The sequence below is a fragment of the Orcinus orca genome, chromosome 21 (assembly GCF_937001465.1).
Source record: "Orcinus orca chromosome 21, mOrcOrc1.1, whole genome shotgun sequence".
Lineage (NCBI taxonomy): Eukaryota > Metazoa > Chordata > Mammalia > Artiodactyla > Delphinidae > Orcinus > Orcinus orca.
Genome location: NC_064579.1, coordinates 21,488,072 through 21,510,796, shown reverse-complemented (window position 1 = coordinate 21,510,796; position 22,725 = coordinate 21,488,072). Strand labels below are relative to the sequence as shown.

The 22,725-nt window shown below is 39.4% G+C and overlaps 1 protein-coding gene across 32 annotated transcripts in view; it reads right to left on the bottom strand.

Annotated features, from left to right (window-relative positions):
- Positions 1–22,725, bottom strand: part of SORBS2 (sorbin and SH3 domain containing 2) — a 318,050-nt gene that overhangs the window by 45,887 nt on the left and 249,438 nt on the right. For 15 of the 32 annotated variants that reach the window (XM_049704104.1, XM_049704107.1, XM_049704103.1 and 12 more), the window contains 6 exons: positions 21,081–21,253; positions 15,913–15,979; positions 15,185–15,229; positions 12,465–12,654; positions 9,681–9,795; positions 1,040–1,123 (listed from right to left, as the gene is read on the bottom strand). In XM_049704104.1, the coding sequence (XP_049560061.1) occupies positions 1,040–1,123; positions 9,681–9,795; positions 12,465–12,654; positions 15,185–15,229; positions 15,913–15,979; positions 21,081–21,253 (674 nt within the window). Of the gene's footprint in view, positions 1–1,039; positions 1,124–1,814; positions 1,974–9,680; positions 9,796–12,464; positions 12,655–15,184; positions 15,230–15,912; positions 15,980–20,285; positions 20,946–21,080; positions 21,254–22,725 lie in introns of those variants that run through there. The other 17 variants (XM_049704115.1, XM_049704118.1, XM_049704119.1 and 14 more) reach the window with 11 other exon arrangements.

Here is a 22,725-nt window from a genome sequence, read left to right as displayed (position 1 = left end):
ATAAAAGAAAGATTGTACTCTCTGATCTTTAATCAAACTTCTGTGCGGTGTATTCAGTATGTTCTTTAAGTGTTTAAAATTCAGAAACACCAGTGAGAGTATAAAAACTATGTAACTGACAGACATCAAATGCACTGCTGTCGGCGGCTGCAGTTCCCCAGTAAAACTCGAGTTAATAAAGGAAATTGCTATTTGAAGCTTGGGTTGATGCTTTATCCCAAACAGATTAAGCAGTTCTCGTAAGGTCCACCTTTGGTGGAGGTCTGAGGACTAGAGGAGTTGTGGTGGTTTTCAATAGCAGGAGGAGAAATCAAGGTCCACAGGGTTTCCTCGTTTTTCCTTTTCCTTATATCCCTAAGGGCAAATGAGACATTTTATAGTGGGGATATCCTGGCAGTATATTATAGTGGGGATTTGCCAGAAGTTTTTGTTTTTCTGATAGGTCTGAGTTTAACTTCTGACACTGCCACTTAACTCTCTTGGGCAAATTACTTAACCCCTCTGGCCTCCGGCTTCTTACTGGAGGGACACTGTGAAGACTCAGATCATTAGTATGGAACCCAGCCCTCTCCAGGTGCTTGGTGATTCCTCAGCAAATAGGAGCTATCATAATAGTAAGTTTTATTATTGTAAATTTCACAGTGCTTTTCTGATTGAGCTAGATCCAAATGGACTGTAAACAAATACAAATCTTCTATAAATCTGTAATAATTGTCTGACTATTCTAGGACCGATACTATCTCAACATTTTGAATCTGTAATCAATCAGATATAAAATAATCTAATGCATGATTTGGTGGGAAAGAAAAACTATATAGGAAGTGTCTGACATGTTTAAATGTTTGGTAGAGAAGTGAATGCGGGATAAGATGTACCAAATTTGTGTGTGTAGAATATACTTTTTTCAGAGTATTTTTGGTGTACATAGTATTCAGCTTTCGTTCTCTAAATGACACCTATCTCTTCTGATAACGATATGTTTTATAAATCAAACAACATTCTCCTAATCGTTTTATATTAACAGTCTAGCCTCACTTACCGGGCGTCCAAACTCCAGTTCTGAAAAGAATTTATACCAGGGCTCATTTTCTAAATCTATGTCATCTGGATTTATGCGATCAGTCTGGAGCAGATGTGAAGGAAAAGGGAAGGAAAAGTCACACTGAGCTAAGTGAGGGCAACGCTGTGAGGCATGAAAAACACACACATTCGCACACAAACATGCATCAACTCTCACCCAACAAATCTCAGCCAGAGAGAACAAAGGAAGTAAAGTAAAATGGGCAAAATTAGGATATGAAGGTGAGCTTTGATGGCATCACTTAGGCCCCTAGTTATTTTCTCCGCCATCATTTCTAGTTTTCTCCTTAGCTTGATGCATAAACTATGACAAACTCTCTGTGACAGTGAGATTGAGCATTGATAGCACAGCAGGATATTAAAACAGGCTCAACTCAGTCACCAAGTAGCTCTTCTGGGCGAGTCACTCCATCGCCCCTGCCCTCATTGGTCCCAGCGTGTAAGCCTGGAGTCAGCAGACAGTTCGCTCAGGTGCAGGCACTTGGAGAGCCTGGGGAAGGCAAGGGGTCACGTGGGAAGAGATACAAGGTGGGGGAGGAGTGAGAAGTGCTGGGAGACTGTTAGCGGGTTGTTTGGCATGAAGAACCCGGGGTCTCGGTGAGAAACAAAAGGGCAGCAAGGTGGGGGTGATGGTGAGTAGCCAGCCTCTGATTATCTTCTTAGCCTCTGGGGAGCAAGGGCTGCGTCTGAACTTCCCGATGGCATGAGATAAGTTAAAGAAGGAAGGAGCTCACCCAGATGGGAGAGAGAGCCGGGGTGCACGCGCTTGGTGTGGGAATGCTGGTCCTGGGCGGAGGGGAGGGGCTACCAGTTACTTCTCCATATGGTGACAGAGAAATAGGCTTCCGGCCAGGGTCCCTTGGAACAGGTGTCGGAGTGGTTGGGAGAGGGGGCTGTAAGAAAAAGGGGTGAAGGAAAAACTGCTTCATTAGATGAAGGTTCTCGATGGAACCAAGAGGTCACCAGCTAGCGGCACTTTGTGTCTTGCCTTAGGCAAGGCAGGAGGAAACGTTCAGGAAAGGTGAAATGTCCCCGGGGTCTCAGATAACTTAGGAATGGTCCGGATCACTGAAAAGGTGTGAAGACAGGAAACCTTCACAAAGTGAAGAAAGACCACGTTTTATGAGATACCCCGAGTATCACCTTCTACCGGTCCACCTTGAGCTAGAGAAATGGACCTGGGTGGAGTTAGGTTTTTCATATTACTGTGGTCGGTCAAGGTTGGGGAAGAGAGAGGGAGAAAATCCCACCCTGGTTTGGTTAACACTTTAGAGAAAAATTTAAAAAAAAAAATTTTTTTTTTTGGTAATTAACTTACACCCCTCCATTGGTTTCTGAATGTCATATTTAAGATACAAAACCTAGGACTGTTAATATAAGCAGGTTGAGAAAATATATACATATTATATATATATGCTTTAATAATAGAAAAAAAGAGCATTTATTTTACCCAGTGATATCCTTAATCTTTTAAATAATACATGCCTGACCAGATTCATTCAGGCCATTGATTTTACATTAAAAAGGGATGCTTAAAGTACTACATATGGGTTATGACTTCTTTGAGAATTTATTACATGACCCTAATTAAGCATGGAACAACTGGACAGTAATATTTTAAGTCAGGGGAAAAATAAAAAAACTCCAGTTCTCTAAAAGCCATTCACCTGGGCCAGGAGAGGACCTATTCCAGGAGATATATGATGTGCTCATGGCCTCAAAGCAGATCCATATCATTCCCTTCCAGTTCCTAAAGAACTCAAGGACCTCCATGGAGTAACTACATCTCAGCTCCAGAAGAAATGCTCTACAACCTTGTGATCTTGGGTGCTTTGAGGTATGCCATATTCAAACAAAAGCCATTATTAGACATTAGCTTGTCCGAGTGTTTTGTTGGCCTGTTGCATTCCCAATAATTTTGTTAATAACACACAGTCTGTATTTAATAATCAATTATATCCAAAGTCTTTTTAGAGATGTGCTTTTTATTTCAATATTTTATGAGATTATAATAGTAGTTACAGGCAGTGATAGAAAAGTTTGAGACATCATAACACAAGAGCGAAAGGGCCTATGGTATCAATATGTGGTGACCATAATGATAAAGGCCATGTAACAACCCTGTGACATGTTTACCGTGAAGCACTAGGGGATTAAAAACAGACTATGATAATAGTTGTGGTGGTGTCACAAAGCCTGTGTCTGGACAAGCACAGTATTGAGATTGTTCTGTTCTTTCTTTTAAAATATTATTATATTTTATAATGTTATGGGGAACATCGTATAATTACTATGAGAAATGTTGCAGAAATTTTGAGATATATTCTCTTACTTAGTCAACATTATATTTGGTTTTACGTTTCAGAAGTAACAGTGAAATTGATAGAAAATATTCTGGTAATTAATTTACCATTTTCTGTTTAATTAAAAAATTTGTTTCAATTTATCTCTGGTTCAATAGTGCAAAAGTAGTAATTGAGATTCTGATAGTACTGAAATACTGTTTTTCTCCAATCATCATTTAGATTATAGCTGCAGTATGTAGGTATTTTGTGGAATAGTTTGGCTGGAGCTGATATTTAAGGTAGTTGACACTAGAGAGAATTTTCCAGTAATTTTGTTCTGTCTGTAGAGACCCAGGACTGCTTCCACAGGAAAACTAATCTTTGGCTTTTTCAAATCTCACTGTTTCTAATGTTATATCCTTAATAATATTATTAATTCTTGATTTTATAATCTCTGTTTTCATGTACAGTACTTTATTTTGCTAAGGGGAGATAGAAACTTCTCTTAGAGGAGACATTTGTTTAAAAAACATTTTGAACAGTAGAGGGCAGCAAATGTAGAGGGCCAAACAAATAAGTATATTTGGTTACAACTTCACTTCGATTTCCACCTTAAAAAATACATACAACAAACAAATATACTAAATCCTGATTTATAGAAATCTATTTCTATGATAGACTATGGAAAAGGGAGCAGAATATCTACCATCCTGCACCCTACCTTGGAATGGCAACGTCCCATGAATTACGATTTTGTAGATTAAAACTTCACTTTATCGTCTCAATGGGCAACTGTCTAGAATTCATGCCAATAGAAATTAGAAGAGAAAACCCCCGCAAGGATAATTGGTAATTATCCATAACTTTGGAATTTAATGAAAGGCACATGCTTGAGCAGAGCCTCGATGGTAAAGAAATGGTAAGTGGCAGAACTAGAATTTTCTATATGCTGTAGTTGACCTTTTGAATCCCTTTAGTCAGGAAACAATTAAATGTATTATGTAGCAAATCTTGAGTCACTCTAAGGTACACAGAGGCCTCACAAAAGTCAGTGATACACATTCAGATGGTCAGCCAACAGACAGACATACATACTAATGATCTCACTAATTCAGCACTTTCCATGAGTGACTTGAAAGTTTTTTAGTCGTTCAACATGAATGTTAACATTTAGAAACTCATTTAGGAAGCATGATCATGCTCATAAAAGACAACAAAAGAGCAGAGATACTGCTGTCCCTCTTTCTACCCTCTTTTGATCTCTTTTCATTTTGAAAAACTCAGCACACCTGGGCTTAACAATGAACATGGGGTCATGAGCTCAAGGGGAAGTAAGAAAACCTAAAATTATAAATCACACACAATTCTTATTTAAAGGTAACCTATTTTTTGAAGTTTCGTTTTCTACAGTTTAAAAGCATTTTGTTGCTTTTCAGGTTATAAAAATTCTACTGTTCTCAGAATTCTTATTGTGGGCATGGGATTTCTATGTGCTGTTCCGAACAGAAAAATTGCCAACGTCATTTGGTCCTTTATAACTTATGCTCATTAGATTTTTAAGCTTTAATGACATTGGCTACTATGTTTTATATCTATTGAGATACCACAGTAAATGCTCTACACATTGTTAGTTGGGATAATTTTTTATGGTTCAAACCAACAGATGAAAGTCTCAGAATTTTATAGCTTAAGCTTTAAGTGACAGTCTTCACTGCTAAAGAAGCTTAAGTTTACTGAGGGCTTAAATTGCATTTCAACTCTGCCCTGTGTTTTCAATGCTTTTTCTTTCACTTTTACCATTATGTGCAGGTTTAATTATTGTAGAGGAAGATAACATCTCCCCATTATTTTCTATTTTCAAGCATAAAGGTATCCTAAATAAGTGCTTAATTGAATTTATATTATTTTATTTTCATGTGGTTCACCTATAAACATATCCAGCCCAGATGGGATGTAGAATTTTTGTTAATATAATCCAAGCAGAGAGTTTGCATGATTGTCTCATGGAATAAATTGCGGTTCAAATCAGTTTAAGATAAATTCCTGGTGATGGCAAAGTATTTTTCTAGATCAAACATTTGGCCCATTTAGTCATCATTTCTAAATTTATAGTCAAATGAGCATCTAGGCACTTCAAAAATTGTATTCAGGGGCTTCCCTGGTGGTGCAGTGGTTGAGAGTCCGCCTGCCGATGCAGGGGACACGGGTTCGTGCCCTGGTCCGGGAAGATCCCACATGCCGCGGAGCAGCTGGGCCCGTGAGCCATGGCCGCTGAGCCTGCGCGTCCGGAGCCTGTGCTCCGCAATGGGAGAGGCCACGACAGTGAGAGGCCCGCGTACCGCAAAAAAAAAAAAAAAAAAAAAAAAATTTATTCCTTTTTACTTTCCTGTTAAAGAATATAAATGCATATTCCATTGATTTCTAAGGAAGAGGAGAATTCTTTTGGCCAGGGTCAGAGGAGGACTTCTTTTCCTCTACCCCCTTTGTATGCTAGGGAATCATGGAATTCGGGAACCACAGTTACTAATAGCAGTGTGTGGAATCCCCCGTGTGTGCTTTGATGGAGACCCATGGTGCCTTTTGTCACTAGAAATGTACAGACTTCATAGATAAGCAACAGAACAAGGATTAGGTCCCACCAACTTTACCCACTAACTGCAAGGGTAAAACCTATACTCATTCCCTTACTATTAATTCAGTGTATATTCACTGAACACCTACCATGTGCCAGGCATTGCGCTAGGTGCTGGGGATTTGACTGGTGCACCAGTCGGGGTCCCTGCCTTCAAGGAGCTTAAAGTCTAGTGAGGGACACAGACAAGTAAACAGGCCATTACAATTCAGGGTGGTGAGGTGTAATGCCGTGTGCTGTAGGGGGGCTCACAGCAGGGGAAGCTTGGCCCCAGTAGTGTCCATTAGTCAGGATGGTGCCCTGGGGGAAGTGAGACAGGCCGAGGGGGAGATGGGATTTTCCACAGGAAGAAAGAGGTGGTGGAGAGAGTATTCCTGGCAGAGAGACAGCCTGTGCAAAGGTCCATGGGGGGAAGATTGAGAGCTCTCTGTAGAGCTGGAACATGGTGAGTGAAGCAGGAAGGGCAGGAAGATACTTGAGGCCGGAGAGGTCAAAATGGGGGCCAAACCACAAGGTTTTTTGTATATTACATTAAGGAACTTGGATTTTGCTCTAAGGACACTTGAGAGCTGGGAGAAAGTTTTGAGCAGGAGGTTTTCTAAGATTGCCCTGGCTGTGGTGTGGAGACTAGATTGGAGAATTAGAGAAAAGAGTCAGTGGCTGTCATTCTAATATAGGCAATGGACAATTGTGGACCAGAAGAGAGGAGTGGCCGTGGCATGTCTCCTGGGAGGCAGGACTTCGAGATGGCTGGGGAGAGGGGAATCCGAGATGACACTTGGGAAAACTGGGCAGACGGTGGCATCATCTCGGAATTCAAAAGAGCAACAGAGCCAGTGCACCAGTCAACCCAGCGGCGGTGTATAATTTACAGACGTTAAAGATGAAAAGAGCAAAGGAATTCTCACAAACTGTCTTGGAGGAAAAAGACATGAAGGTGCCTAAATCTTGCAGTCCTTACATGTTGTACGTGTGCTGTTCCATCACTCTCATTTAGCAAACCTGCTCTCTATCCTCTCTCTCGTGTGTGTCCAAGACACTCTCAAATCTTACGTGAACTCTATCAAGATACAGCCACTCTCTGCAACAGCACCATGCCCTGAGCCCTTTGTTTTTGTTTTTCTGATTTAGAGAGGCAGCTGGAATGGATTCAGGATTGATGAAAAGAAAAAGACAATAGTCGAGTCCTATAATAAAAACCTGGCCAAAATGATAAAGATGATTAGCTCAAATCATTTTGCGTAAGGCTGGCCTTCAGCAAAATTGTTTAGGAGGGATAAACATTTTGGTTCTTTCCATTTCTTCATAAGATACCCATTTTCATTTCCTTCCAAGTTTCTAGGTTCCTTCCACTGCTCCTTTCCTGTGGCAGCAGAGACCCATCCGTACCCAAATCTTCAGCCATACCCACATTCGAGATCTTTCCATTCTTCTTAGAGCTAGTTAAGTATACTGGTCTTCTGTCCTAACTACTCAGGGCCCAGGTTGCTGGTAAAATAAATCCAGTACACTAACGTATTATAAATGAACAAATAAACTAACTTATACTGCAAAATAATTAAATAATCAAATACTCTAATTAAGGTGATAATGACTAGCAGCTAAATGTGTTTTCGATTTAGCTAATCCTGGATGTGCAGCAGTATTGTGGTGATTAAGTGCACCAGGCATGAGTCTGCCTGGGCTCAACTTCCAGGTCCAGCACTCACCAGCCACGGGAACCTGAGCAAGGTTACTTAATATGTGCTCAGCCTCTCTATCTGTAAAACGGGAATTCCATACATCTACTTCATAGGGTTGTTGGGATCATTATATGATATAAGGCATAAATTACTAATTATAAGGCCTGACACATAAGTAAGTGCTCAATAAGGAGCTACAACTACTGCTATTGCTGCTGTTATTATTATTGCTATTTTTAAACCAGGAGCCTTCAAAGCTTTAACCCAAAGACATGAGTAAAGTGGAAATTTCAGTCACAATGACGGGCCTGTGAGTAAGCTCTTGATGGGGCGAATTCATTTGGTGTGTCTCCGTTTTAACCATACAGGAGATGGTCTACTTCTCACAAATGTGGCGCTACTCTGCATATTGATTAAATGATAGACTCCAAGTTCCTTGAGGTAAAGACTATGTTTTGCTCACTGCCGTGTCCCTCACACGTAGTACGATGCCTGGCACATAGGTGGGGCTTCACAGGTTTTGCTGCATGAGTAAATACTAGAAATATCCTGACGGGACTGCTTCCAAAATCAATCCTGTTTCCTGACATCACAGATACAAAAGCATTCCAGGACAGTGACATCCCCCAACATCCTAAGAGTCTCAGACATTGTTAGAATGATCATTAATGTTTCGTTACTTACATTTAAATCTGAGACTCATTATTTTGCATGATTATTTTGTTATTTTAAACTTTATGCAATGGTGATATCATGGTTCACCCACTTCTCATCTTAGAAATTTCAAAGATCATGATATTCAGTCATATAACTTAGAGAATGGGTTATATGTTTGCAATGGAACCTGCAGTTCGGTGGTGTTCCTTTTTTTTCTTTCAGTTTTTCTGGTAAAGTCCTGTTACTCTAAAAGGTATGAGTTATCTGAAGAAAGGCAAAGAAGGCTTAGAAAAATATCCTGTATGAATTATGTGATTATAAGGTTTTTGAACATGTTTCTCAAGAACATGATCATAAATACAGGGTTTCAAAAACTAAATGAAGGACATTTATATTGGGTGTGGTGAGCAACGGTTTCTAATCAAATTTCAGGGCTGGCCTTATGTTATATACAATAATGTGGTTTCTTGGATACTCTTAAAGGCACTAACAAAGAAAACTCTCTTTTTCCTGTTCACTGACACCTAAAATTCTTTTAAGACAAAGACAAGAGCAAATTGCAGCCAGGTTTTGATAGAGGGGATGCAGAGGAATTATAGAATTTCAAAGAGATCCTGAAGGCATTGATCTAGGAGGGAAAGCAAGGACTGGGGGAATCAAAGCAAAAGAGGGCCAAGGAACAGCCTATTTCTTCAGTTGTACTTTGAGGAGGCAAGTGGTTATTTTCAACTTTCTATGTCTTTTCCTTTGCATGTAATTAAAATATATAATTGGGAGAAACACTGCAAAGTTAAATATAGTCTTGATCCATTAGATTGACAATCAGTCAGGAAACTTGAGGCTTGGTAACCTGAGGGAGATTTAATAAGAATCAATTAAAACAACTTGTTATAACAAAGGACATTTGGAAAATTTCCCTTTAAGCCAAAGAAATATTAAGAAACCAAAATGGAAACCAAGGGATGGAACTGCCTGGCCCATTTGTATCAGAGAATGAATGATTGTTCTCATTAGCAATGTAGACTGGCAATTCAGTGTTGCATTTGAGAGTTGTTCTTTTCCTTTTTTTAAAAATTAAACTCAGGATTATGATTAGGCATATTTATAGTTACATGAGAATGAGTCCTATATTTGATGAGTAGGGACAATATATTAGAGACTGTATTTTTAATTCTGAGATAAGATACACAAATCATGATACAAAATAAACATGATTTCTAAATAATGCCAAATAAATAAATTACCTTTGTGATTGAAAAACTGCTAAACGATATGAAATTCAGGTTTATTTGGGAACCCAGGAAACCTAGAGAACTGGCGTTCTGTTTAATGACATGTGCTTACTGGTCTTTCATGCTGCAGAATGGATGACTTCCCAGGTTCATATTCAAAAATACTCCTTGGCTCAGAACGAAATCTCCTTGTGTCCACTTTTCTGTCTGGAGGGTCCCAGTCATGCCTAGAAATCAACAACAAATTACATATGAAAGTAATTCTCTGTGCTTAAAACTGTTGTATAAAACCACTGATTATCTGTTTTCAAAGCTAATTTTATTATAGACTTTTTTTAAAGCTTTTCAGGATAAAATGTTAATATGCAAAAAAATAGCACATTTGTGTTCTGTTTTTCATAAATGATTTAAAGAAAGCCATTTCTTTGATTTCCTATTATATTTTCCTCTACTTCTTTTCATACAAGGACTATTCTCCTGCTGGCTCAATAACTCACACGAGGGGTTTGTATTGATAGAAATGCAGCCAGTTAGCTGCTGGTGAACTCTGGGGATCACAAATGGCAGCTGTGTATTTTTGTGTTTAGAGGAAGTAGCAGTTATGCTCCATTAAGTTATGTGAGTTTATCCCATCACTCTGTGACCTGGCATCCTTGATCCGAAGTGACAAGGAGTAATGTACACGTCATGTTTGATCTTGTTTATCTTGCAAGTGGCATCATAGTTTGTCTATGAAAAGTGCGAAAGTATCACTTGGGTTGCCATCCATAAGAGCAAGTTGTATGGCAGTGGAGACCCTCCATGGCTTTACCCTTGAAAACCCAGAGGCTGGCATCTATTCCATCGCGTAGGAGACCCTGGAATCAGCTCTTTTTCCTGAACTAATATCCTTCAAGAGGCAGGCAAAGAGGGACTTCAAAAGTAAAGCTTTTCTAGGTAGCTGAGGCTGAAGAAGGCTTCCTTTGAGAGGATCACATTTGAGGAAGAAGGATTTTCTGACTGTAGATGGAGGCAATTCTTCTGTTTTTTTCCTTTTTTTAAAAAAATATATTTTAATTTATTTGGCTGCGTCAGGTCTTAGTTGTGGCATGCGGGATCTTTGTTACCTGTGAGGGATCTTTGTTGCAGCATGCGGGATCTTTAGTTGTGGCATGTGAACTTCTTAGCTGCGCATGTCGGATCTAGTTCCCCGACCAGGGACTGAACCCGGGCCCCCTGCATTGGGAGCTCAGAGTCTTAGCCACTGGACCACCAGGAAAGTCCCATGGTGGGGGCAGTTCTGACCCATAGAATGGGATGAAATTCTGACTCCATGCATGTTGGAAATAGAAGTTTCTACAAGACAGGAGAATTAGGGGCAGGCAGGTCCTGGCTTTCTAGTAAATTGATGAGCAATATTCAGCAGATGTACTTTGAGCATCACATAAGACAATGTATATGAAAACATTCTAGAAAATTTTAAGGGATTATCGTGTTTCTCAATGAAAGATTTATTTTTACTAGACATATAGGACAAAATACATTTAAATCTGAGTTCATTTTGGTTCTTTTTTATGGCAGAGATAGTATTTTGTGTCTAGACAATTATTTCTCAAATTTAAGACATAACACCTATAAACACATAATCATCATGAGGAGACGGGCATTAAAATGAGAACTCTTCACACATAATGTATGTCTATCTTTGTGGTATCTTATACCCTATATGATCAGTTACTTTTAATGGTACAACAGGGCGTTGAATATAATATTTCTGGGATGGGTATGACAGATGGATGCTTAATAACCATATTAATACTGAATAATTCTTATATTCTTATTTATTATTGCTGGTATAGCATGAGCTATGGCTTTAGTTAGAGCTGAGTGTGAATCCTGGCTTGGACATAGTAGCTGCATGAGCTGAGCAACTTACTTTAATTTCCAAAACCACAGCTTATTTTTTCTCTTTCTCTCTAAAATGGGTTTAAAATAGAACATATCTCATTGGGTTGTTCTCAGAATTAAGTAATATAATACAGGAAAAGTGCTCAGATTAGTGGCTCATAGTGAGGTCTCAATGAAGGTTACCTATAAGTGGTACTATTAGTCATTATCCTAATAAAAATGGCCTAATAGAAGTGTGTTTATAAATTTTTATTTTTGTTTGAATAGTTTCTATAAAAATATTTCAGTGGGGAAATTAAAATTAGTGTGTGGAAATGAGTCACAGGTAGACACATTAATGCCTTACTTATGATTTATGAATAACCTTTTCTGTTTTTAAAAAGATACTTTTGTGATCAGAGGGGAAATTTTAAATCATTAATAGTCCTAACATTTCAAATCTGAGGAAACTGAAAATTAACTGCATAGTCTCTGACCTGCTATGCCAAAGGGAGTGTCAGTTATTTCTATTTATTTGTCTCATATGCATTTATTATATTTTATTTTATTTTTTTTTTATTTTTGCGGTACGCGGGCCTCTCACTGTTATGGCCTCTCCCACTGCGGAGCACAGGCTCCGGACGTGCAGGCTCAGCGGCCATGGCTCGCGGGCCCAGCCGCTCCACGGCATGTGGGATCTTCCCGGACTGGGGCATGAACATGTGTCCCCTGCATCGGCAGGCGGACTCTCAACCACTGCGCCACCAGGGAAGCCCCATATGCATTTACTGATCAAAGAGTGGAGATGACGCTCAGTTACTTCAAGTCTAACTCAGGTGACCATGGTATTATGAACCAATATTGTGAAAGTGTTCGCTACACTCTTGATAGAAGAGGTGAACATGGCACCTTTATAAGACTATACATATACTATCTCAGAAAGGTAAGCAGTGATTCTTCTGCTGAATGCCCTGTGGGCTTATTTTTATCCTAAGCTAAATACAGGACACTTCAGGGGAAAATGCCTTACTTTTCTGTTGAAGACCGATCTCTTGGTCGAAGTGGTGGGACTGGAGGAGGAATGTGCGGGGGAGGGACAGGAGAGGAAGCATCCTTAAAGGCGTCAGTGCCGTTGTCGGAGTGGCTTTTGGAGAGGGGTCTGTATGTCTGGGTCTTGGCAGCAGGATGTGACTGAGCACGGTAGGGTGAGTTGTACAGGCCTATCACGAAACACAACACAGCAAAACAAAAACAGAACAGAAACAAATAACATTTTGAAAGTGCATTACATTATTTATACCCCACAAAAATATCCCATGATTTTACCAAGATTATTATCAGTAAACATATTCACAATGCATGCATTGGATGGTATGCTCTTGATTTGTTAATATTATTAATTTATTAATCATTATTAATTCATTAATGGATTGCATGCACGAGCATTGGTTACAGTGAATCCTCATCAATTATTATGGAATTAGTAATAATTCCAACTGGTACTAGAAACAAACTTACAGATACTTAGCAAATTTTCTCGTGGATAGTGTAAACTAATATCGTAGTTAAGATTTTAGAAGAAGATTAAAAATACTTAATAGAACTGTTTCCAAATATCTTCTATTACTTTAAAAGCTCTGATTTGCATATGATAATTGACGTGTTAATTGCAATCAAACAAAATATTGAGCAAGTTAAATACATGTGGTGCAAGGCATAAGGAAACATCAACTCTCAATAAGCTTATAGCACATCTGGGGAAAAGAGATGTGATTAGAATTATGATTGAAAATAATTGGTAGCATATGATAAAGGCCACATGAGGAAAACATATTTTAGGCATTAAAGATTTTAGAAGATGGTGATTGGTCGGAGAATATATCACAGAACTGATGACACTAGAGTGAGCCCTGAAGGATTGGTTTGGGTGGGTCGGGGAAGAGGGCAGCGGAGATGGCAGAGGAAAAAAAGCAGCAGAAAGTGCAAGGCATAGAACAGCGCGATGTAAGGTTAGTAGGAGGGGAAGAGACTAATCAGAGTTGCTTTGTCTGCCGATTAAATGGTAAAACTCTAAAGGGCTCTGCAAGTTTATATGTAACTACCGTTCAATTGACTAATTCTAATGGATGCAAACTTCAATATGAAAATTAATTATAAAAATTCTGAATTTCCTGCCACCTCAATCTTTTGAGCTAAGTCTATTTTCATTCATCTGCTCCTCCTGAAGGTCCATGCAAATTGGCTATGACAAATGAGACAGTGTCTGCACTTCTGTTTTGCCTCAGTGCTACAGTCAGACTTCAACTTGAGCGCTTGTTCAGAACGAAACAGCAGACCCAAAATGGAGTTGCTTGTGCTAAGCCCCACAGCACCAAACCGAGACTTAACTTAGTTACAGTTCTGACTCTGCCAGAAATGGAATCTTAAAGCCGTCCATCAGGAATGGCCTGGCCAGCAGGAGTTAGATACTCTGCCTGACAGCCCCCTGCCCTCCCCTCAGGGAAAGTGACCTTGCAGTAACCCACCCGCTGTTTTTCTTAGTCTAACTTTCCTGTTCCTGCTCCCTTCTGCCTATTGAAAGCATTTCGTTTTGTTCAGCTCCTCGGAGCTCCTTTCTGTCTGCTAGATTGGATGCTGCCTGATTCATGAATCGTTTAATAAAGCCAAGAAGATCTTTAAAATTTTCTCAGTTGAATTTTGCATTTTAACAAGCGAAACACAGGAGAGGAGTTAGGAGAACCTGAGACCGGGAATAAAAGTTGAGGGAATCTTAGCAGGCCACCTGCTGCCGTCTGGAAGAGCGAGGACTGAAAACCAGATTCTTGCAGCTTGCTGAGCCCGTTCTGCTTGTTTTTTTCCTTCTACTTGTCGTCGGACACTAGTAGCAGAATCCTCAACAGTGAAAAGGCCTGAGTGCTGGCCTTCAGGCCTCGTGGAGGGGACAACCTCATCCTGTTTGGGGGTGTGGCTGGCAAGGGGACCTCGATGGGAGGCTGCAGCTGCTGAATGGGACGTGGGCCTCGGAGACTGCTCTACAGAAGGCAATAACAGGCACTGTGCAATCATCCTGAGCCTGGGGCCGGGAAGTGACAGGCGGCCCTGTGTGGGGTCCCCTGATGTGACATTTAGGAGAAAGCGATGATAGAAACATTTTTCAGGGGTCCCTCACTCCAGCCTGCAACCATTTCACAAGATACCAACTCACTCAAGTTCAAGTGGAAATGCCCAGAATTGAAGTCGTTCCATTATGACCGCTGGCAACTCTGAGTCAGAAAAGTGGTCCAGCAAACTGGGATGTTTAAAAATCCTTCAATAAATGATTGCATTTGGAGCAAAAGCATGGACAGGGTCACAAAATACCTTGCTTGACTTGTTTTCGGTGAAGTGTATCTGAAAGATCTTACGCAATTGTAATCATTCTCTCTACTGATAAAAGGAGATCTTTATCTTATTTTGTACCCCCTGTTACAGTATGTTCTTTCCTGCTGTCCTTCACACTTTGGTTAAACATTCCTGAAGCCGAGAATAAACTAACAGTGGGGATGAAGGAGATAAAATAGTATTAGTTCTCATTTCCATGAGAAAAGATCAAATCTTTCGTTATACATGCTGAGAAAAGAAAAAAAAGCATCTTCCTAATTGTAGAGACTGAAATCGTGCACTCAGAGTGGTAAAAAAAAATGACTGGGAAGTTCTTCCAAGCATGGGAGGACACAGTGTAGTCATGGCAAGCAAGGAAACCCATCCTACCTGCATTATATGTATAAGGAGTATTATACATGTCTGTGTCATCATCTAGAAAATGAAACATAAATATTATGGTAATACAGATTGGTCACCACATCCTAACAAGATAGCAGAACTTCAGAGAAACAACAGATTTGTTAGAAAACCAACACATTTTGCCTAGTTCATAAAACCATTTTTAAATTTTCAAATATTATGGTTTTTTTTTTTCTGTTGTTTTTTGTTTTTTTTTTTTGCTGGGACTTTGCAAATTGACTTCTCTGGGCTGTTAACAGGTTTGCTCTGCTGCCCACTTCACAGCATAGAGATATCAGTCCCTCTTCCTCCTTTCTGCCTGTCCTGGATCATGAATTTCCTTTAGTAAGTGCTTTAAAGATCCCTTGTCAACTCAGTGAGACCCAGCTACAGTCACTGTCTTGATATGGGGCAGATGCACGTGGACAGAGGAATAATGTGTCTCTTTAAGCAGATAATACGCCAGGCCAGTTTATACTGTGGATAGGGAAGGATGAAGGGTCACCTTCTAAGAGGCTTCCTGGCAACTCAGGGGTGAAGCAGCAGTGCGGGTGTCTGGGTGTTGAGGGGTGATCTAAGAATAAGGAGGAGTGTTGAAAAGAAGGAAGGGCCATGAAGTTTGCTGGGGTCTTGACAGTTTGTGTGAACCAAAACTACACAAAAGAGTGCACATCCTTCAGCCCACAAGGACCTGATCAGAAAACAGAACTACATACCCGGCTTGTGCACCATGTGGATTTGCTTAAACATGGTCTTGTACCAGTCCTTTGGCCTGTCAACTGTCTGTAAAAGAAAATGTCCAACAGTTACAAAACTGGTTCCAAATAAACATTGTTCCTCTTTGTATATTATATCTTTTTAAATAGAAGATTTCTGTTCTGACTCTTTACTATGTCATGATGACATATCAGTAATTTATGCAGGGATACATGCCATTTGTAAATACATTACCCTTTGTTTGAGTGGAGGCTGAGTTGGAATGTTATACGCTATGGTTTTATTTCTTCCAGGTCACAGCTGTGCCCAGCCATAGGTAGTTGATATTTGTGCAAGCTTATTTATATAAAATTAACTGAATAAAAGTTATAGTGTTATAATTGTTTGCTTCGCTCCTTTTGGTGATAATTATCATTATCCATAATAACTTGTTAGTATACTGGTCAAGACATTATTTTAAAAATTAACTAGGGAATATTTTGGACTCGAATTGTATTCTGATCATCGGCTTAGAATTAGAGAACTAAAAATTTGGTATTTACTAGTCTAAGTTACTAAAATACTGGCTATAGTAAACAATCTAGTGTCCTAGAGCAAGTCACAAAATATAGACATTGTTTCAAGATTTCTTTAACATGATAATAAAATGTTGGCAACATTTGCTGTGCTAAACTGTAAGTTCCTTAAAAGCAGAAGCTCCTTATCCACCCCGCTTTTGACATAATATAAACAGTAGGCTGCAGTGGAAAGCTGAGCTTAATGTCAGATCAACCTAGATTCAAATCTTGGTTCCTTTCATTACTGTTTAATACTTCCAAGCAATAAGAATTTGAGCAAGTGAGGTAACCTTTTAGGGCCTCAGTTTTCTCTTCTCTAAGATGAAATAATTATATCCACATTGTAGAATTGTTATGGAAATTGAAAGAGACAGTGTATACAAAAAGACCTAGAACAATGCCTAGAATATAAGAAATGCTCAATAAATCATAACAGTAGGAAACCTCAGATATTTACAGAATAAAACAATGAATGAATCCAGGTTATTGGATGGAAGTCTACCTAATCGTATACCTGTGAAAGTGGACATATGCCTTTATAATCATAATTCAAGATTTTGCTTGGAGTGTCTTCATTTTAACTCTTCCAGGGTTATTCTGGTAGGAAACTTGACCATTCTGTATATAGTGACTAAATATACAGATTTTTCGAGGCAGTTCTCTTCACAGAAAATATTCTGTTAAGAAGGCCACAAAAATATTCTTGTATTTGTTAGACTGAGCTTTGGTGTAGATTTTATATCCTGATTTTTCTTTCCAATGTGGTCATCGTGTTTTCCATCTGGAAATTGAGGGTTTTGTGCTATATCTAGACTTATTTTGATCTCTAAGAATATATGATTCTGGTAATCACCACAAATACAGAGTAACATCAAGGGCTAATTGACTTTGTTGGGAATCACTTCTTCACTCATTCTAGGCTCTTTCTACAATGGAAATATTGAGTGGATCACTGGTGGACTTTATACTCAAATGGTGGCTGTTATTTGCTGGGCTAAACAAAGTAGATGAACATGTATCTTTAAGGGACACTTATTTTCATAAAAGATGGATTTGTCTTTCATTAAGCTTTAATTCCTTTGCAGTCTTTAGCAATAAAATATAAGACATAACTTTGTGTAAAAATGTTTCCCAGCCATACCTGGACACAACCAATGGCAACGAGGAAGCTGAATAAGTGAGTTATATCGCTGTATATGGCAATGCATCCTGACAGACAGGAGTTTTTCCTTCACTTGCTGGAGGGCACATATCTGGCGGGATCTCTGTTGTGCCATCTGCTAGCTTTATATGGTGAGCACAGAGATGCCAGGAAATGCCCAAGTTGCTTGGCAAAGAGGAATGTGAAACTGGTAAATGGGAATACTAAAACTCTATGTCCCTTTCTAAAAGAAGTCCTCTAAGCATTTAAAGTCCCTTTTAGAAATGCCACCATGTAGGTTGTTATGGCAAACATTGAGATTAGGTAAACGGAAGTGTACTCAAATTTCCGGAAGTTTACTTGTGTATTTGTTCTTCAAAATGATTTTGCATGGGCAGTAACTACTAGTAAATCACTGTTTGGTTGTTTTCTATAACTTGGCTGAATAAACCTGAAATTTTACACTCCTGTAGTTTACAAAACATCAGAACTCTACATTGATTTATCGTGCAGAGATTTCCAAAAAGGGAAAAGACACATATTTTCTACAGTTTTGGTGATAATTATCATTATCCATAATAATTTGTTAGTGAGTATAGTGTTCAAGACATTATTTTAAAAATTAACTAGGGAATATTTTGGACTCGAATTGTATTCTGATCATCAGCTTAGAATTAGAGAAATAAAAATTTGGTATTTACTAGTCTAAGTTACTAAAATACTGGCTATAGTAAACAATCTAGTGTCCTAGAGCAAGTCACAAAATATAGATATTGTTTCAAAATTTCTTTAACGTGATAATAAAATGTTGGCAACATTTGCTGTACTAAACTGTAAGTTCCTTAAAAGCAGAAGCTCCTTATCCACCCCGCTTTTGACATAATATAAACAGTAGGCTGCAGTGGAAAGCTGAGATTAATGTCAGATCAACCTAGATTCAAATCTTGGTTCCTTTCATTACTGTTTAATACTTCCAAGCAATAAGAATGTACACCAGTATACATTATTCTATTCTATTTTTGCCCCTTTCCAGCTTGGAAAAGACTCAAACGGTGTTATATTTGAACTAGAAGGAAAGAATCTTACATTTCACTTAACTACTCGCCTTAATTACACAGTCTCGTGGGATCTGAACCCTGGCGTTTTTTGTTGTTGTTTTTAAGGATGGCAGTAAAAGGCTAACATAGACGCCCAAGGTCGCATGAGAGAGGGCAGTCTGGGAGCTGCTTCCCTTTCTTCAGATAGCTCAAAGGTACATTTGGTTAATTCTTGGCTTTTTAGAGTTTCCATGTTACTTTTTGAAATTCTGTTTCCTTGGTCTATGCTGGTTGTCTAAAATGAGACCCTGAGATGATACACTGGGACAGTCTGCCTTTAGTGTGTACACTGAGCAGAAAGCCCCTGTGAAGCAATGTAAGTCTGATAATCATTACTTTCTATGCGGATGAGAAAGAAGAACAGCCTTGGAGATTCTTGGCCTGCCGTGGCTCAGACATGGCGAGACTCCACATTTATAAACACAGCTATACTTGGGGATGTGCTCTGTGGGGCTGACAGATAAGAAATGTGAATGACTCTTCAGACCTGTACCTTCTCTGCAAACTTTGAACAGTCTACATAAGAGCACAGCTGTACATAAAAATGCTGGTTCCTTATAAGGAACTTCTGAGTTGCTTATATTTTTATTTTCTATTTTATAGAGGGGGAACTTGCATTGAATGTCTAGTATCTGCATTTGTTTATGCCTATCTAAACATGCTTTTGATTTGGCAGTAGATTGAAAATATATAAATTTTTAATATTTCTTGATTTTTCACTAACCATCTATAACATCTCAGTTTTTTCCTTTTAAAACGTAAAAAGCAAGGTCTTGCTATTTAAGAAAATTATATCTTACGGATAAAGACAGTTCCAGCTTTGCATGTCCATTTGTGTCTATCATATATTGACTTAAAAACATACCTAGAGGTCTCAGATAAAATCAGACAATCTATAACGACACAGAATCAGGGATCTCCTAATTTGTCAAGGGTCAATTAAACAGAACCAGTGACATTATACCTATCTGACACTGTATCCCTACGTTATTAGGAAAAGAAATTCAAATTAAACCATTTTGAGTCAGAAATCTTAAAACAGAAACAAACAACAGAGTGCCACCACCGGAAACATGCAGCCACCATAAGATTAAGAATGTTAGTCACAATCCCTGAACTCTTCCTGTCACTTAAATGGGACAATCATTGGTTCCAACAGAGATGTTTAGGACTTTATAATTAGTCACATTCAGCATCCCCAGAATCTAATGAGTCTAAAGCCCCAGCAACTGCTCTACAGATTTACTTTCTGGCTTCCAATTCTAATACAGATGCTTGGAATAATCAAGTTTCAACTCTCCTCTCCGAACACAGGATCCCCATGTGATGAATGCAAATCCAAGGAGACAAGAGACCCTCAGTCTTTGTCTTTCGTTCTTTCTGAGCGATTCTAATCGTCCCTGATCTCTTTTTCTGATCTCTTGCCGGTTCTTTTCCTCTCTCCACCCTTGTCTTTGGCCCCCCAGGTTTGCCTTCCAGGCCAGTAGCTCTCGGCACCAGCCCAGCCGCATACGTGGGTGTTGCAGACCGAGTGTATGCAGTCTGCGCTCCCTTCTCTCACCACCCCCCAGTTTCACCTGCAGAGGTGCTGCCGCTCTCATCCTGGCGCCCCCAGTATTCCTTCGCGCAGGCCAGCACAGACCTCCTCTCCAAGTGGACTGGATCAGCAAGCAGCTGCCTGCCCAAGCTCAGCCTCTGCTGCTGCTGAACTTTGCCAGAAGGGGCTGCCCTGAAACACCGAGCAATGTTCTGGCAGAGTTTAAAGACTTAAAAAAAAAAAAAACCCAAACACTTTCACTTATCGCCCCGGAGAGCTCTCAGCAGGCACAGCTGACGAGGGACACTAAAACGTGATGTGTATTTTCCTCAGACAGTTTTTCCTTTCCACGACATGAACTCCCTTCCCTCCAATCATCTCGCTGCCCAACACCCAATTCACGGCTCCCAGTCTCCTGGTGGTAACACATCCATCTCAAGAAACAAATCACCGGTTTATTCGCAATGCACATGGGAATTCAGTGCAGCCAAAGAATTCACATCTTCTTCTTTCTTCTCTTTTCTCTTTCTGTTACCCCAACACTCCATGGAAAAGGTAAAACCAGACAAAGCCTACTTTTATCGTTTAACAGAATCACAATTTTCGTGATTTTTTTTCGTGATTTTTAATTGAAATGGAAAAACAGATTGGGTCATTATCTTCAATCGACAGTTCCCTTTCTCTGCCACACACAGCATAATATTCATGAGAACTCAGATGGCACGGAGGGCAATCCTCATTATATAAGAGCATAGGAATGCACAAAGCCATTGACAATCCATCCTTTGTGGAGCCTGTGCACAGCCCCGGAGCAAGGCGCGCTGGCATTTCCTACCGTTCTAATTGCCGTGGGGATTCCGGATTCATCCACCGGCCCGATCCCCGGGTAGTGCGGCGCTTTGATGACTGTCACTCTCTTCTCCTCCTCTGAGGATCTGTACAGTGGTATTGAGCTGCCCATGCTGCCGTCCAGAGACTGTGCATGCTGGGGGTATGTCTCTGAGGAATCTGTGGAGAAAATTTGGTGAAATATACTTGATGCGCGAGGACTCAAATTAATGGAGCCTCATGCCTACCGTAATATAATATATTTAATTACATGTAATTACGTATAATTACATAGTTATATGTAAATATATAATACTATATTATATTTATAAATAAATATAAAGTGTATTTCCATCACTATATCTTTTAACTCATTGACCTTAAATTTGAGCCACTCATTGTTAACATGGGGGTATATATTGAATAGACCTCTAACAACAAGATCATCATCATTCAGTGTTGAGGGGAAGGAGAAGAATAATATTTGTTGAAAGACCATGCGGCCCCGTGGCAGCCACTGTGTTAAGAAAGCATTGTACATGCATTACTTCTTTTTTTTTTTTTTTTTTTTTTTTTTTTGCTGTACGCGGACCTCTCACTGTTGTGGCCTCTCCCGTTGCGGAGCACAGGCTCCGGACGCGCAGGCTCAGCGGCCATGGCTCACGGGCCCAGCCGCTCCGCGGCATGTGGGATCCTCCCAGACCCGGGCACGAACCCGTGTCCCCTGCATCGGCAGGCGGACTCTCAACCACTGTGCCACCAGGGAAGCCCGCATTACTTCATTTTATGCTTCTAGTAATCTTGGGTGAGGGATCCATTTTATAAATGAGGGGGCAGAAGCTGAGACAAGTTTAGTAATTTCCTTCAGCTCATCATTTACATTACTATTATTTTGGTGAAACTGCTGACTACCATTATCTTAAAGTACTAAAGTGTACTTTTAGGATGAAAAATATGACTATTGAGTCTATGACAGTGATTTTATAAAAATAAAGTGAAAACAAAAATCACATAAGGAAATCTTCACATCCAAACATATACTTGGATGTGAAGGCTTATGGGTAGAGAAATGATCATAAGCTATTAATATTAACGTTTATTTAAGACTCCATGACGGCCACTAAAGTAAAGTAGCTTCGCTTTTACTTTAAAGTAGCAAAAACCATGACTTCTCACCCCTTGGATGTGAAAATTGCCCTAAGCATACATTGTGACTGAGATGTATCATGCTCTTCATGCCATCTTTGTTAATTTTTGGTATACTTTCATAAGAAACAGAGAGGACATAGGTGTACTCTGTATTCCACTTAGAGTTTACAGGTATTTATGAAAATCTACATTATCATGTATTTAGTACAATTGATAATATGACCTCCTGTTTTTCTACAACAAAGTTCAAAATTTTGCTGACCAAGTATGACTCTTGGTTTGTCAGATCTGTTAGTCAGGTCTCTTTTTATGTGCATATGGAAGAGTCCTTATGTCAGGGCAGCAGTCATTGTTTACATATAGGTATAGATATAAATATAGATATAGACATCTAAAAAGATATGACTGTGTTTTTGTAGCAAATTTATACAAAATTTCGTAAGATTTTTAAAAAATTTAACTCATCATTATAAGGATAAGTAGAGATAAGACCTTTGTCGACT